Source organism: Colias croceus, chromosome 11, assembly GCF_905220415.1.
Source record: "Colias croceus chromosome 11, ilColCroc2.1".
Classification (NCBI taxonomy): domain Eukaryota; kingdom Metazoa; phylum Arthropoda; class Insecta; order Lepidoptera; family Pieridae; genus Colias; species Colias croceus.
In genome coordinates, this window is record NC_059547.1 from 634,624 (window position 1) to 653,636 (window position 19,013).

At 33.7% G+C, this 19,013-nt stretch overlaps 1 protein-coding gene across 1 annotated transcript in view; it reads left to right on the forward strand.

The window, feature by feature from the left end:
- Window positions 1–3,441: 3,441 nt before the first annotated feature.
- LOC123695453 (TATA-binding protein-associated factor 172) overlaps window positions 3,442–19,013 on the forward strand; it is a 38,698-nt gene continuing 23,126 nt past the window's right edge. Inside the window, exons 1-5 of the mRNA XM_045641313.1 lie at window positions 3,442–3,600; window positions 11,492–11,536; window positions 12,301–12,478; window positions 16,185–16,251; window positions 18,550–18,693. Of these exons, the coding sequence (XP_045497269.1) occupies window positions 11,526–11,536; window positions 12,301–12,478; window positions 16,185–16,251; window positions 18,550–18,693 (400 nt within the window). The 5' untranslated portion in view covers window positions 3,442–3,600; window positions 11,492–11,525. The remainder of the gene's footprint in view (window positions 3,601–11,491; window positions 11,537–12,300; window positions 12,479–16,184; window positions 16,252–18,549; window positions 18,694–19,013) is intronic.

A 19,013-nucleotide genomic window follows, 5' to 3' on the forward strand; every position in this document is an offset into this window, starting at 1 on the left:
TTTACCACCGTAGTGTTGTAACACATCTAGCGTATATTATCGATTTATGACAAAAAATCTATTTCATATTAACGTTGATTTATTTATTTTGTTTCATAAATCAGATTTATATGTAGTTGTTGTTGCAAATAATAGATGTAAATTTTTTACCGCAGGAAAATAAAACATACCACGTGGTTGTTTTATTTGCACTATGTGTTTTAGTTTTCGTTTGTTAATTATTAATTTCTCTTTCAGATTATTAATAAATTCATTTTGTTTTAGATTTCCAGAGCTAAATAAAAAATGGGTATAAAACGTGAGACATGAGTTGATTGGACGCCGCCACAATTTGCAATATTGTGTTCACTGCATTTCGAGCCTACGTGTTATCAAGATGGATACTCTAGAAGAATTGTGCAATCTTACGCTTACGTTTTTTTTTTGTTCCTGTAGATAATAAATACATTTGATTAAAGAGAGTGAATTTTTATTTTGAAATTTTTTACACATAAGTTACCTACTTTAAATGTGTAACTATGTGAAAATTAAACGGTTGATTAAATGACAGTTCTCATAGATGAGAAACTACTATTGAAATACATACTTAATATACAAGCGTTTTCAAAGAAAAACCCGCATAGTTCCCATTCCTGTTGGATTTACGGGATCAAAAGTAATTTTTCCAAATTTCATTGTAATCGGTTTAGTAGTATTCGCGTGAAAGAGTAACAAACATCCATCCATCCTCACAAACTTTCGATTTATTAGTAGGATGTTAGGAAAATGTTTTCATTAAGACTGTCCTTTTATTAACTTGTTAAAATGCTGCATGATTCCTTCATGCTGACTGTGCCTTTCTCCTCACTCCTTTAACTTTATCATCATTTCCTTCTTTATTTTAAATTACATTTCAAGTTTTAAAATTTCTTTTATAATGTACTAACTTTCCGCCCGCGTTTTTAAAGAAAATCCTGCACAGTTCCCGTTCACGTGGGATTTCCGGGATAAAACCTAACCTATGTGTGTATGTACAAAATTTCATTGTAATTGGTTCCGCAGTGAAAGAGTAACATCCCTTCTCACATAATTTCGCATTTATTATATACGTAGGATTAAACAAATAATGTATTCAACTGAAATTAATTATAAGTTTTGTTTTTTTATTATTTATTATTTCACGAAACCGTAAATGCAAAATACATTCACGATTTTATCGATTGAAGCACATCCCATCACTATCACCTACTATCTATCTAAATACGTACCTATAGTAAAAATGGTGCCATGACTATGTTGAAACGTAGCTTGTTGTCTATAGCTGTCTCATTCTTTCATACGACGTTTTCTTTAGATAGAGAGAAACAAATATATGTAAATTGTATACGCTCGATACAAGTACTCTATAGGTTAATTGCTCTTAGTGCAATGACTATTGGTTAACTGTCATTAAAACCTGAGTTGTTGATGTGTCAAAGCTTGTCAAAGTGATTTTTTTTTCTGCGATTTTAGCTTAGGATTTTAGTGATTTCTAAAAAAAATTAAAAAAAAAATATTTTTGAAAACTGAGTTGAAAACATGACGAAAACTTTAAACTATGATTAATAAATTTAAAATGAAACAATTTGAAAGAGATGTAGTTTTCAAGGAAAAACAAGAGTGTTTACGAGAAATATCTCAATGTATTGTTAAGTGTGACTTGATATTTTGATGCTTTTCATCTTGATTGCATTGCACATTATTATAAGTAGGTATGATTTGTTTAATATTATTATTTTGCATGGATGATACCAGTAATCAAGTTAAAAACTATTCAAGCAACAATATAAAATTGAACGATCTGGTCCGTTCAAAATGTTTAAAGACACAAAATCAGTATCTCGACGAGATTTATTCTTTGACCGAACCATGTTATTCATGTTGAAGAGCAGTACAAAAAAAAAACAAGATGGAATAACTGCAGACATGGAAGAGTTAATGATGTCAGAGATAATGATAGTGATTCTTATTCTTTATTCGCGGCTGAACGCGGCTTTTAGATTTAATATGATTATATTGATTAAACAAAATTTAATTGTATTTTATTATGTTTTTTCTTACTTTCACTAGCTGTTCTTTTTTTTATCTGTATCAGATAACAGTACCAGATTACATATATTTAATATTATATAGACGAAGAGGTTGTTAATCTCTCAAAAAAACAAAGCTCGTAATAATAAATTAAAGTATCAAAACTTTATTTCCAACTATAACCTAAGCATAATAATTATGATGATTGACCCTACGCAGAAACGCCGCGATGACATTCCAGATAGTGTGGCCCTGTGGCCGCTACAAAAAATATATATACACCATAGATTGACACTAATACACTAATAGTTATTTTAAGTCTAGGTTGAAAAGTAGGTTTTTAATAAATAAGCACTCTCAGAACAATAGATTTATTTAATAAATGAAACGATACGATTTTAAATTTCGCGCTGTTTATGTATGATGTGCGCATACCTTAATGCTCTAAGGCGCATGCGCAGGTTTTTATTATTATAATATAATTTTAATAAAATAAATAATTCAACAATTTCAATGATGAGCCTATACGGACCTAACGGTAAAGAATACGATTTTGATAAAATTTGCCAATTTTGCTATGGATGGGGTGCTAAAGTGTAACTTTTTTATACCTAAAATTAAAAAAAAAATTATTAAAAAAAAACTAAAGGGGACCTAACGAAAAAATTGTGGGACCTTATAGGACCTAACGGAGACCTATCGATTAAGGTCATTTTTGACCCAAAATTCTATGGATGGGGTGCTAAAGTTGCATTTTTTTATACCTAAAATTTAAAAAATTATTTAAAAAAAAACTAAAGGGGACCTAACGAAAAAATTGTGGGACCTTAAAGGACCTAACGGGGACCTAACGATCAAGGTCATTTTCGACCCAAAATTCCATAGATGGGGTGCTAAGTTTGCACTGGTGGATTTTTACCAAATTAAACACAAGATAAAGATCGACTCGATATAAGATCGAGTATATTCACAGATCTATGTTAATAATCTAAAAAATTAAAAACAGCACTAAATATTATAGACTGATATCTTTAATACACACACAGAACAGGAAAACACACAATACAAAATAGGAGAACTAAAAGAGACGAAGGAAAGTCACGATGTATATATTAGGAAATTTATTGCTTTAATTGTATTTATAATACGGTTTCTGCCTGATTTAATATAATTTTTAAAAATAATAAATTGCAATCGTAATAATCAATATATCTTTACGTTGTTGTGACGTATACCAAAAATATGTACCGATTTTGGCATTTTACCAACTTTTTTTATAAAACCCTGCAACTTGATTGGTGGAACGTTGCGATTATTATTTTTTATGTACCGATTCTAGTCCAATCAGCGCTCAAGTGCACAATAAAGACGGCATGTACGGAGTCATGGCTGTCAGTATATATTTGAAGCTTGAACGATGCGCTTCCTTTCGTCACGTTGGTTTTTTTTATTTGTGCATTTTGTCGAATATGTTATCGTGTGTGATTTTGAGTGTGTTCAAATATGGAATGCTTTGGATGCAGTGACGTGAAATATACCTTGACACGCAAGGTGAGTGGTGGAAAAATATGTAGTATTAAATTGATGGGTACAAACAAATTGATTTATATTGAAAAATTGCGTGCATAATAAAAATTGGAATTTTATTACGTGTAAGCATGAATATTCGCCCGTGTTAATTAACGGATACAAGGTCGTATGAAGGGATATAAATGTATTGATAATTTAATTGCAATAGTTTAATGCTAGCATAACAAGTGCGAAACACACGGCCATATGTTAACATGCGGGAAAGGATAGTATTACATGTTACCGTTACTATTTTATTACATTCTATTGCTCTAAATCTAGCATATGAGATTTGTAGAATATATGCGTATAGAAAAAGAAAACGTAGGACATTAATTTTAAATTTTAAACGTCGTAAAAATCGAATGATGATGTAGTGCAAATTTACGAAGCTCAGATCGATTGGATTTTAAACATAGGCACAATGTCAACGCACGAATGTCATTACGATTTTCTTCAATAATAAGAGCGTCAATCTATTTTTATTTCCAACTGTATCAGAAAATTGGATAAAGTTCACATTCACTGCTTTTAATTTGTTTGGAATTTAGATAATAGGTAGGTTACATACCTAGTTGATCTACCTGCTACCAAAATGTTATTTTCGTGACAACATTTCAAATACTACCGTATGGTATGTACCACAGGTATGTACGTAAAATCTTTTATTAGGTAATAATTAGTCTCATTCATTTTTCTAGATATTTTGCTAATATCTTTAATTTTTTGCCCTAGAACATAAATGTTTTCAGAGGTTTTATAAAGCATACTGATAAATAGCCTAACATTATATTGTCAAAGAGGTTGTATAATGTGTTTGTTTATCATTAATAAATTAATAATATGTTTTTGTATACATATAGGTACTATACTTACCTAGTTTAAAAGAAGTTAGATTTTAAAACAAACAGAATATTCAATGCATTCTAATACGATGAAATATGATAATACTATTATTTATCACTTAAATAATATACAAAATTGAACAGGTATATTAAGAAATCTTTCCATGCTAATCTATACTAATATTATAAAGCTGAAGAGTGTGTTTGTTTGAACGGGCTAATCTCAGGAAGTTCTGGTCTGATTTGAAAAATTATTTCGGTGTTCTAGCCCATTTATCGAGAAAGCCTATAGGCTTTATATTATTACGCTAAGACCAATAGGAGCGGAGCCATGTGGGTGAAACCGCAAAGCACAGCTAGTCATTAATAAGTTAGAATATGGAACTATAGAGAGAAGTTTATTGACACTTCACTTAGCTGATAGTACTACTTATATAAGTAATGTAATTAAAACATTAAAATAATAATCTTTTGCATATATATATATGGTATTAATGTCCCTAAATGTGAATACTAATCTGTTTTTGTAACAGAGAATATTGAGTCTACTTATATTTTATTGGTCATGAAATACAGCTCTTAAATGAAGCTATGAAAAAGAAATAACATAATGAAAAATTGTTCAAGTTTGGCTATGTGTGTGTGCCAAGCTCACATCTGAAGATTCAAAGCTAAAAAAATCGTAGCCTTAATCCATGGTGTGACAGTTTTGCCATGATGTAACCTTGTAATTTTCTCTCTCAACGCGTCTTAAGAAGTTTCACTACAATAAAAATGAATTTGTTAATAGTTACTGTATCAAAATTGACTGACATTAATTTTATCTATACTGATAAATAGAGTATTATTTAATTTTGCATTTATAAACAAATCAGCTGATATGGCTAGGTGTTGTCTAATATTAGCGGTGTTGATAATTTTTTGATTAGGTATTTGTTGTTTTACAATTAATAGCAAAGTAAAGTAATAGAAATTTAACTTTGAAGAAGGCTAGTTGCACAATTTGAGTTTGAGTTTGAAATTCAGTGAAACAGCCTTAAAAAAACGATTATACATTTCTTTATTCATGCTGTGTGTGAATTTGTCCAGAAATATTTATATATATTTATTATACAGTAGGTATAATGATGTACACAACGCAGCATGGAAAAATAACCAGACCATAATTATGACAAAAAAATTCTCAATAAATATCCCGTCTATAGGTTGGAAACTCGCAGAGATATTCAGTAAAAACAAATAAAAGACAAATTAGACGTACATCGTTTTTAGGAATACTTCAAAATTTAAAACAAGTAGTTAGAGTACATATCAAAGCAGATTATAGATATTACTAACTAGCTTTCCGCCTGCGGCTTCGCCGCGTTTTCAAAGAAAAACCCGCATAGTTCCCGTTCCCGTGGGATTTCCGCGATAAAACCTAGCCTATGTTACTCGTGAATAACGTAGCTTTCGAATGGTGAAAGAATTTTTAAAATCGGTCCAGTAGTTTATGAGCCTATTCGTTACAATCAAACAAACAAACAAACAAAGTTTTCCTCTTTATAATATTAGTGTAGATAAGGCAAAGGCACCCTTGATGATGTTCACAAGAGAATTGAGAATTGATACTGTATATCAATAGTTTCAAATTTTTTATTAGTAATACAAAAGAGAGGTGGATGTCAAAAAGCTCTAATGGGATTTTAGCTCTTATGAGAAAACAACTATTGCATTTGAAACTTTCACATTTATTATCTTCTAAGCTTAAAACTTACACCTTACATAAATTCTTAAGCATTCGGAACAAACGATTTAACAATTTAACACTTGAGTTAAAATTGAGAAACATGTTCTGTCTACCGACAATCAATACGCAAACATCTGTTGTGATAATCCGTGTAACAAACAATACATCACTTACGTTATTTGTGAATTACCAATTTAACATACTACAGACTTGCTACAGACAGAGAAACAGACAGAGAGAGCTACGCAGAGAGTATATCTAACTAAGCTTTCCACTCGCGGCTTTGTCCGCGTTTTCAAAGAAAAACCCGCATAGTTCCCGTTTCCGTGGGATTTCCGGGATAAAACCTATCCTATGTGTTAATCCAAGTTACCCTCTATATGTGTGCTAAATTTCATTGTAATCGGTCCAGTAGTATTTGCGTGAAAGAGTAACAAACACACACATCCTCACAAACTTTCGCATTTATAATATTAAGTAGGATGTTAGTAGGGATTAGTTACAGATACTCCATCAGAATACGAAGCTTCTATTAGTGAGTAGATAGCAATCAACTATTGTCACAGGTTAAGTGGGATCAATGGTAAATTTAATTTGATCAGATTGAAGCACGACTTAAAGATCGCCGAATTCAGCAGTGCCTATGTATATAGTGCAGGAATATACCTAATTGCATAGAAACTTCGCAGAGCGAATCGAAAAAGGGTCTGAAAAAGATTGTGCCCTATGATACTATGTCCAATGAAACCAAGAATAGTAGAATAGTTAGATCGAAACCTAAGAGTCAAAATTATTTCTGAACTAGCGGGAAAGCTTTCGAACTTCCAGTTAAAAATAAAAATAATGAATCTGTTTTAAAATTGTTACCGACGAGACTTAATTAAGGATTACGATGAGCATTGTACGGATTACCATATAAAGTGGCTGATACTGTGCAGTTATTCTATTATATACTTATTCAGTCGTGATTATTTATTCAGCCTGCGTCCGTACTTGACTGTCTCTCGAGCATTATAAGAATCGCATTCCATAGCGTTGCATCTGCTGCTTATACCACATTTGGTAATGTCCACAGCAGCAGTGCTCCTAGCACTTCCTCTCCTTCCCGTATTTAAATTCTGTCTTTCCTCTGTATCAAGTTAGCTTCGATGTGCACAAATAAAATACTGGTTAATACTGGTGCTGTTTTTTAACCTAAATATTGATAAGTTGCTTTATAAATAAAAATAGGTGCAAAATCATCACGGTATGATTCGACCGTAAGTGGCAAAACTTCTGATCAAAGGATTATGGTATTTTGTTTACGTTTTATTCAGAATTTTACAAATGTTAATGTCTTCTCGATATTGTAGCTTTCGAGTAAGCTAGTTTTCGAGTTTATCCATTACAGAGATACCTCTGTTCTGTAAACTTTTCTCTTATAAAAATTTTGGATAGAGATATACCTACACATCAGTACACAATAGCTACAGAGCTGGTTGTTTGGGCATGTTTATAAATAGTATCGATCAATGTAAAGCCGCGAGTAGTCGGGCTACACTTGAAATGTATAGACTTCGAACCAGCGTGTTTGGCCACGTATGCCATAAGCAGCTCCAATGGTATCCAAACAGCTCTATCGTTCTGAAGTTTGCGCAAATAACGTCGCAATCGATTCGTAAAAATTCCATTGAATAGAGCTGGTGGACAATCACACTTTAAATCGTTGCCGCGTATGGTGATACCGTTTTTGGTATCGTTTTCGTGGAATTGAAAGGAGATGGCTATCGATATCCAGATCTGATGGTTGTTACAAATGGTTGGAAGATATAGTAATAGCAGGTGCATATGCTTTTCTAAAAACCCAACTTGGAAGAGAAAAAGTTTTGTATTTCGATTTCGAAAACTAGAGCATAACTATTACTTACATTAATTTAGTTATTTTGTGTTTTGAAATAAAAAAAGTATATCGAAGTAAATCAAATCAATGAATGAATTCAATGCTCTTCAATAAAATTGAAGTAAGAACCTTCCCAATATTATTTTCATTCAGTTAGATTTCAAGTAAGATCTTTACAGTTCTATAGAAAGTGAAGACGGTTTACGTATTGTGAATTTCTGAACTAAATTTAAATAGTGAATTATAGTATACAATATGCAGACAAGGGCTAATTACGGAACCAATAACGATTGTATTTGAAAAGGAATACACAGGACAAAAAAATATTTATACCGGCTGAATTGAGAACCTCCTCCTTTATTTGAAGTCGGTTAAAAATGTCACATATATCAAGACAAAGATCGGAGTGAATCAGAGACTATCAATCCGCACTTGGCACGCATTTGAAGGTCTTAGCTCTTTACCGAATAGGTAGTAACTACATAACTTTTCTTATCTAGATCAAAATAATTGAATTAACTCATCTAGGTATATCAATTGATTCGAATATGCATGTCGGAATACTTTGTAGAGCCGTCATGTATACGCCGAAGAAATTATTGTTGATTGTGAGGGTAGATATCATTTTTTTTATCTATAATTATCTATCTGTTTGCCTCATAACACCCTTGACCGTGGCACGTGCCACTGCTGAAAATTTACATATTTTTAATAGGAAAACAATCAATCTTTTATTACGATTCTGTTCATTTAAGAATCCTATTTTTTTGCACCACTATTATTACCAAACTCCAATAAAGCATCAAGTCCAAGTGCAGTTATTTTTTCATGATTCCATACTATCCATTCCATTGCACTAGAGTTATTTTAGAAGATGTAGATAGAATACAGATGTCTATAGGTAGGTACCTAATAGTCGTACATTAGACAGGTAAGACAGGTACAAGTATGTACATACATTAATCATAAAACACTCAACAACATTCAAATCACGTTATTTATATGAAAGTTAACAAACAACGTACAATACGCGAGATGCAGAGATTGGCGGCAATAAAATAGCAAAGAAAGTGTGTCAATCGCTATCAGACCCTGGCTCAGCGAAATGTGCAAATACAGTATCCCTACTAATGATGTTATAAATGTGAAAGTCTGTTTGGATGATCTTTGTTCGTGCCAAAATGCCTGCACATTAATGAATTTTAGTATGGAGATAAAGGACGTGACTGCTTTGGTCACTTCTTCATCGGAGTGAGCCGAGGTCGGTGCGTAAACCTGTATGACCTTCAGCGAATATCTTTGAGATATTCTGAGTATAAGGTACGCTACCCTGCTCGACGCACTCTCAATGCTTACGATGTTGTTGACGAGAGATTTGTGGACGATAAACCCGATTCCACCTTGGGACTGTTGGTCGCCCTCCCGGTAGAAGAACAAATTACCGGACGTCAACGTTACCGTGTCCTCCCCCTCTCTTCGGACTTCAGATAACCCTATGACATCCCAGAAGGGGTGTAATTTATATAAATTTATAAAGAATAGAAAAAATTCGATCACGAAGCGGGACTCGAACCCGCATCCTTTCGCGCCAGTCCGGTGCGGCCGGCGGATGCCTGACTAACTCAGCCACTCGTGACCCGCCAGAGCAATCGAATTTATTCTATTCTTTCAGTTTTGATAAATTAGGAAAGGATAGTGAGCCCAATCATAGTTGGAACGCTATTTGGATTTATATAAATCGTTATCTTGATATAGTACGAGATCCGGCTGCAGGATTAGTGCGTTCATCGGTTTTTTGCTGAAAACCGAATTTTTATGTATATTTATAATTAGGAGAATATATATCGACTAGGTTGCCAGTCAAAATTTGGCCGCAAGCATGTTTAATTAAAATTTTTCTAATCGATTTTTGGGAAAAAAATTCGTTCACTTGTTTTTTGAATAAAATGTAGTCTACATCACGGCAAATGATATAAAGATTCAAAAAAATCACGGTTGCCGTTTTTCACCTGGCCGCAACATCTTGGCAGCCTGGTGCAAACAGGTATGATTTCGATTCATTTTTACGTTCATAACGTACATTTATGAATCATATATCAAATTAAAGCTAATTTTTTTCTATTTATTATCATATATGGTTGCCTAATTAAATCCGGCCGCAAATAAGGGTTGCCGGCTGTTAAAAATTATACACCGACGCATTCGCGTGCGGAAGCGAAACAACGAGAAAAAGAGAGGATCGGCTGTTAATTATATTAAATCAATATTACTTTTTAAATTTGTCATTTTGAAAAGGACGACATATTTTCTTTCACTCAACCTTAAATATTCAACATCTTTAACAGCCGGCAACCCTTATTTGCGGCCGGATTTAATTAGGCAACCGTATATGATAATAAATAGAAAAAAATTAGCTTTAATTTGATATATGATTCATAAATATACGTTATGAACGTAAAAATGAATCGAAATCATACCTGTTTGCACCAGGCTGCCAAGATGTTGCGGCCAGGTGAAAAACGGCAACCGTGATTTTTTTGAATCTTTATATCATTTGCCGTGATGTAGACTACATTTTATTCAAAAAACAAGTGAACGAATTTTTTTCCCAAAAATCGATTAGAAAAATTTTAATTAAACATGCTTGCGGCCAAATTTTGACTGGCAACCTAGTCGATATATATTCTCCTAATTATAAATATACATAAAAATTCGGTTTTCAGCAAAAAACCGATGAACGCACTAATCCTGCAGCCGGATCTTAGACTAATATTTTTCTGTAAAGTTACAGTTACACCATTCTTTTAGTTTGAGGCATTTACTAAATCTATGTTGACTTCTCCGTGATATCTTGACTTGTATTATCTTTTCGTCCTTTGCTCCCAGCTCCTCTATTATTTATTACCTACTTGTTTGTCGATCTAGCCTACGATATGTCACCATATTTATTTACGTTGCGTACAATGTTCAACGCATAGAAATCTAAATGTGTCTTGTTATTTAGATTTCTATGGTTCCACGTTATTGGTATTGACCTGTGAGAGCGTAGTATGACATGTTTTTGCGTTTCAAATGTGGTTATAATATTAATAGGTATTATGTGAGAGAAATGGCGCAATATCAAAAGATAATTTGCATTTACATGCCATGTCATGATGAAATACTACAACTTACTTTTACTGACGGATTCCGCGTTTTCAAGACTAATTTAGCTTAAAATTTAAGCCTATATCCCCAATAACATGTATGTTTCCCAATAAAAAAATAGGTTCGTGTGAATTTACTCCAATATTTATGAAAAAAGACTTGTTAATATGTAGTTATGTAAAAAGGTATTATAAAATGACGATGCATATATTTTTTTGGCCTGATCTCCGAGTTAAAATGCTGAAAATATTTATTTGGATTATGTTGTTTCAGGGAGAACAATAGAAGAGTTGCGCAAAACACCAGAATGACGTCCAGGTATTAAATCATCTTAATATGAATATAATTAAATGCGTATCGAGATCTCGGAAACTTGTACATCGTCGACAAGAACCGGTTCTGGCTGTTATTTATTGTTAACTAAATATTTTACGTTGTTTTGTTTGGACAAAAATGGACTACAACTTTCTCTCTGGTTCTTCTTTATTTTAAATAATTTCTTGCAAATTTTGTATCTCTGGAGGGGCTTTATTTTTATATAACTAATGTTGGTTTAAAATCGAAAGTGTTATGTTTTTAATTAATTTTATATAATAATTAAACTCATCAGTACATTGTTTATTGGCAATAAAAGTACAATGCATTAGTCATTCTGCGTAATTGGATTCAATTTGTCCTATTGATTGATTAAGAGAAATGGTTCTATCTAGTCCATAATTGATGCAATCGTTGATCATTTGTCATTATCATGAATATGTCGTAGCATTATTGTTTTAAAAATCATGTACATATTTATCACAACAAAACCCTCGACCTGTAAATGAAGATTATTTATATACCTACTTCTTATTTTTAGAATCTCTTATGTATCAATGACAGGTATATTTTATCCAACATAAAATTAGAAGTACTTATTGTCCTTAGGTATATTCGTTCATATATAGAGGAAATTGTTTATTGTGATTAATTAATTCGTAGCATTTTAACCACTAATTACTGCATTGTTTGTATTTCTTACTACTAATTATAATACTATAATGACATCGTATATAGTAAAAACTAATATGGTTAATTAAAATTAGGTTAGACCGTCTGTTCGTGTTGCTGGAGGCGGGTTCCGGGCCGGCGACCCGCCGCGCGGCGGCGCGACAACTCGGCGAGGTCCAAAAGGCGCACCCTGAGGAACTCCACAGGTTGCTGGCCCGCCTGATGAAACACCTGCGCTCCCCGGCCTGGGAGACGAGAATAGCGGCCACACAAGTAAGGAAAAGGATAATTTTTTTGATGTTTTGGTTTGTATTTGTTGCAGAAATACGTGGTGATTTAATAGGTACCTTGTTAATCGCTTTGAGGAGTTCGACATCTTACAAATTGCGATGTGTTTTTTTTTAATTGATAAGTGGTTTGATCTATTTATAGGTTACTCTCGCTTCGTAAACTGTTTAAGATATCAAATAAGATATCTATACATATAATAAATCTGTAGAAGGGTCAATTCTGTACATTGAAAATATTGAAAAAATAAATAGCAGGGGTTGTTACTGGATCGATACCAAACTCAAATATGTGATTAAAAAAATTTTTGTCTGTCTGTCTGTCTGTCTGTCTGTCTGTCTGTCTGTCTGTATGTGAAGGCATCACGTGAAAACTAGCGGTTCGATTTCGATGAAACTTGGTATAATAATACCTTATTATCCTGGGCGTAAAATAGGATACTTTTTATCCTGGAAAAATACGTAGAAAAAAAATAATCTTAATTTTTTAGTTTTATCCATACGTTGTTCCGTAGAACCGCGAACACACGTTGCGTATTATTATAGGCCTAGCCGTATTTGGGAATTGGGTCCAATAGATATTTATAAGATGTTATTGACAGAGGTACTCAAAATGGAGAAATAACCATCCACGCGAAGACCGACATCCGCGCGGACGGAGTCGCGGGCGGAAGCTAGTCAATAATATAGTTCGAACATAAATTTAATGGCGCCCGACGATTTACGATTGTTGTATACCAAACATCTTTATAATGATGTTATTAGTTATTACATAACTATAATTCAGCATAATCTCGACTATTATCTATCAGATAGTGTTATGTATAATCAAAACTTTCAACGAAGATAATTGCTGTAAATATAAATAAACAAAGGTCATAATGACCAATTTACGTATTTTTTAATATTTAGGAGGAAAGTGTTTTATGCGGATGATTAAAATACGTAATCTCGCTGATCATCAATGGCACAGTGCCCGTAATAAATAAAATTTACGAGTTTAAAATTTATTTAAAGTATGCAGTGAGATTATTTATATCATGTCATGATGAGATTGTTGATAATAATGTCTTGCAAAAAATTGTCTATCTTTAAATACTCTCTAGTTTTACTTGGTTCCAAAATATATTGTTCAATGTATGTAATGCTTTTCGCTGCAGCTTCACCCGCGTAGTTAAAGTAAAGATAAAAACTATCCTAAGTTAATCCAACTTACCCTCTCTGTGTATGCCAAATTTCATAAAAATCGGTTGAACAGTTTTTGCTTGAAGGAGAAACAAACAAAAATACATAATTTCGCATTATATTTTATGTGACAATTGTGGCTCGTATCTGACCTCTGGATTCGCCACCTAGGTAACATAGTCACTATATTCGTCTCTATAGATGTAGTAATCGAGTTGAGATTCAATTTGTGTGCAGCGAAGGATGAAACGCAGTTGTACGGTGCTTAAATGTCGATTTATAAATAGGTACATCGACATAATGCAGTTGCTTAACTAGGAGATAAACTCTGACGCTATCATGCCACCAAATAAACGGGGTACCTGATCTTATCGTGGACTGGGTTATCTCTCTGACCTGATTACTACAGAACGTACGTTGATTACTCTATATGCACTTAAATGATATCGAAATATGCGGAGTTTAATGGTCTTGGAGTCTTATGAAGCTGGAAATGCTATCTATATGTTTAGTAATAAATTTAACCAATTTAAGTATACTTTTTCCAGCTATTTTTAGGTTTTGTGCAAAATTGATCTGGTTTATTTTATAATGACTTGGCTCCACCCAATAGACAGGGACTCTGCCAATGTCCTGTATATATGACTACAATTTACAATTGAAGTGTTTCAGATTGTCAAATCAGTTACTTACACATTTTATTGTTGCTTATCATTTGCTTTTACTTTATCATCAAGTAGGTCATAACTTTAATAATGCCCAATGTTATGATGTCATGGGGATGTCCCATTTTGTATTATACCCGGTGCTTTTCAGGATTGACCTTATTTTATAGTTTGAAACAATTTCTTGTTTTTGCTATTAGTGTTAGTTTATTAGTCGGAATGTTTGCTAGCAATTACCTTCAAACTGGAAATATCTTCTAAAGCTACTCCGATATTATTATCAAATAATTTTAAGTTGAAATCATAACAGCTATCCACTTGTCTTTATGGCGAGCATATAATGTGGCAATCCGTTGCTATTGCGTCTTCCAGTATCGAGACTTATTTAGTTTTTAATATACAGTAAAAACAGTATATTAAATCCATACTAATATTATAAATGCGAAAGTAACTCTGTCTGTCTGTCTGTTACTCAATCACGCTTAAACTACTGATCCAATTTTCATGAAATTTGGTATGGAGATATTTTGATACCCAAGAAAGGACATAGGCTACTTTTTACCCCGGGAAATAGGATAGGTTTTATCCCGGAAATCCCACGAGAACGGGAACTATTTCTTTGACTACGCGGGCGAAGCTGCGTGTGGAAAGCTAGTACTAAATAAATCTGTTTCTTGATAATAGTAAAAGGTACTTCCTATTATAAATAGATCATGTTATTTTTGTATTTCAATGTCAATTAGTTTGCGATCACCGCTCCCATTGGGGTGTGGCTCAGAATGTAAATAGTTTTATCTAATTATGCTGACCTTAGATTGTTTTAGAGTTTAATTGTAGGTTGAGTTAATGAACGTGGTTTATGTTCATGTCAACTTCTATTTATTACGTTTATACTAGCTTTCCGCCCGCGGCTTCGTCCGCGTTACAAAGAAAAACCCGCATGGTTCCCGTTCCCGTGGGATTTCCGGGATAAAACCTATCCTATATGTTAATCCAAGTTACCCTCTAATGTGTGCTAAATTTTATTGTAATCGGTGCAGTAGTATTTTCGTGAAAGAGTAAGAAACACACACACACACATCATCACAAACTTTCGCATTTATAATATTAGTAGGATAGGATAGGTTTCGTCAAATGCGTAATGTTATTCATAATATGTAAGAGACGTTGTAGGTACATATATCAAAGGTTACTTTTATCTCCAGACAGAATTTTATGACTTAGCTTAGGTCTAATAGTAGATAAAATTCTTAAATCATAACGATTGACGATGAGGCGGGTCGCTCATACAAAATTCAAGTACGATTATAGACTAAAATGCAATTTTTTGCAACAATAATATCAAAACTCAAAGGGACAAAATAAGAATCGAAGAGTGAACACGTTAGAGCTAGCGCGCAAGAGCAACTTTTGTCTCCGCAACTATTTTGTCTCTCCCATCAACTCTATGGGGAGTTGCGTCGCTACGTGCGCGCACTTTCTTACTAGCCCATAGAGTTGATGGGAGAGACAAAATAGTTGCGGAGGCAAAAGTTGCTCTTGCGCGCTAGCTCTTAGAGCCAGCGCGCACGAGCAACTTTGTCTCCGCAACTTTTTTGTCTCCGCAACTTTTTTCTCTCTCCACCCATGGGCTAGTATGAAAGTGCGCGCACGTAGCGACGCAACTCCCCATACAAATTGATGGGAGAGACAAAATAGTTGCGGAGACAAAGTTGCTCGTGCGCGCTGGCTCTTAAAATCTATTTGAATACGAATAAAACAAATGAAATATGAATTCCACGATAAATAAAAAAAATAAAAAATGTAGTTTTTTTAAATATAACAGTAATATTTTTTTAACAGGCAGTGGAGGCAATTCTATCGAACGTTCCGGAGTGGTGCCCCTCCTTCACCGGCACGGAAATCAAAGGTTGGTTTTTTCTTAATAATTAAAGTATCATGTAAAAATTAACATAAAGACATTTTTAGGATAATAAGTGCGTAGAATTAAAGAATAAAAATATATTCTTCTAATATATAAAAATCAATGCCACTTTTCGTTGTAATTCCATAACTCGAGAACGGCTGAACCGATTTCGATAATTCTTTTTTTATTATATTCCTTGAAGTACGAGGATGGTTCTTATGTAGAGAAAACGTTAATATGTACCACGGGCGAAGCCGGGGCGGACCGCTAGTTATGTATATATTGTATGTTTGACATTGTATGTGTGTGTAATGTGTATACAGTTATTAGTAAGAATGGTAATCAGTTTATTTTTTATTCGAAAGTCACGTTAATCCAAGGTTATCCTACGAATTAGTAATATTACCTAAACATGGTTTTACATTAGTGATAAAATATCGTGAGATCAAACAGTACTGTTTGCTCAAAGATTATAGGAGGAAAAACTGTATAAGATAAGCAAACTAGAAACAATGTATTTAACCAATAACGGTATACTCCAAAATCTCGATTTTTTCCAACCCTTTTTTTCTTTTCGTCAATACTGAAAAAAAAAAAAACGACATGTGGCACTCGGGGACTGCCGCGGTAAAGCTATTGCATGCTATGCCTTTGTAGCGACACCTCGCTCTGAATCGCGCAAGCGAAATTTTTTCGGTACAGAGCTATATATAACTTTCCGACATCATCCATTGGGGCCATAACGGCCGGCCAGCCGAGTAGACTGGTCGAGAAATCTCCTTTTCGATGGAGGAATTCCACCTTCCTTCCTCCACACTTTCAAGTCACACCTCCGCCCGTCGGAGTGGGTGAGCGTGAGGTTTTTCGTTACGGAATTTCTCGATTCTGTCCCCGCGCTCAAGGCCCGCGATAGAAGCTATGCAATAGCTTAAAATCAATTCAGATTTTTTTTAACAGAAAAAGGAAAACTACTGAAATTGCATTTTCTGTGGAATTTGCCTTTCCATTAGAACTGTTTCTCGTTTTTAGGTACTATGTTACAGTTGATTACGCAAGAAAATATACTTTTCAATTCGTTTTTCATAACATGTAATTTCCTAGCCAATGTAGTGTTGCTAGAAATAAACTATGACCTTATTATCTATGAGGTCACTGCTCCCGCTGCGTCAGGTTGCAGGGAAGTGCATATCCTATGTCGGAATAGATTGACCTATATATTATGATGTTGTATCAGGTCGATTTGACCTTGCCACAATATGAAACGGGAATGTGGATATTTTATTGATGTAAGTCGCGCTTGTCTAGTAGGTGTGGAGAATAAAAGTGTTATTATATAGGACCTGAAATTTAGTTTTAATGCGTTCAAATGCTTTATAAATGAGAAATTTTTATTGTAGTTGAAAGAGTAGAATACGTTCGTTTACCATGGCAGGATCACAGTGCAGTGGCCGAGAGATCAGGCGTTGCTCCGGCAAGGCTAAAGACGCTTATTCATTGAATAATAATAGTTACATAATAATTTTTAGAAGTATTTTGTACTACTTTCTATGGAGGAAATGCTCCGAGGAAAATGTAGACAAGGATAGAAATATAACCTCTCTCTGTCATGCAACACTATGGATCAGCTACGGAAGCGGAAGTTCATTGTATATCAAATCAAATTACATATAATAATATATTTCTCTATAAACTAAATATGTCGAGGGTAAATTGCCACTTACTTTTAAATTGGGATACAGATAAAAAATAAGTAAATGACAATATAATTGTATTGTGTTAACATTAACAATGCTGATTAAGCCGGATTTCCTCTCCCGTTGATGAAATGATATTGTATAGCGTCTGGCTAGCTAGTATTTTACGAGTTACGATTGTAATAGACTAGCTTTCCGCCTGCGGCTTTGTTCACGAATCTATAGTTTGCGTGAAAGTTGTTGTGTAGATCTCCATCATATATTTCACTTCCTGAGATTCATGAATATTCATAATAAATACTTATTTTTAATATTTTGGTATATTGGTGGACTAAAATATAATGGAAGTTGAATTGAATTTAAAAGAAGTATGACCTCAGTTGTTCAATAATCTTAACGTATAATTTCATCGATTTCAGAAATTACATAAAATCAAACACAAACCATTAAAAATGTTCTTTGTCTCTATTCGCATCCTATGTGATGCTTATGTAAAGTCATACTTTTTTGTCTTTAACAGAAATGTTATTGATTATTGCGATAGGCTAATGCCACAGTCATAAAACGTAAAAGGTAACATATAATAGAGGTATTATCCCCATTGCAGAAGAAGAAGACAGCAAAGAGACAGAAGACAGTAACCTCTTAAAATGTGAGACGTTCGACATCGAGCGGGTGCTGGAGCACGGCGCGCACCTCATGGGCTCGGAGGGACACGAGTACGATGTGGAGGAAGAGGCTAATAATGCAGGTAGGGTTTTAGATAAGAGGGAAGGGCAATATGGTAATGTATACTTTAAAGAGGAGAAAAAGAAGGTTAACTTTAAAAGAACATCTGGCGAGCGATTTGTGCTCTTCTTGCTATTTGGGCAATAAGTGCTTCTTTTAAATCGGCGAAAGAAGAGGCGCAGTCTAATGCATTGCTACTGCATAGCAATGCAGGAAACATGAAGTAGAGATTTTATATTCTGTTGGTTAGTTTTATGACAAGTAATTTATGTAGCAGTGTAAAATAATTTGCTTAAAATTCTTTTGGCAATCTTTAAAAAATATATTTTAGTAACAACTCCA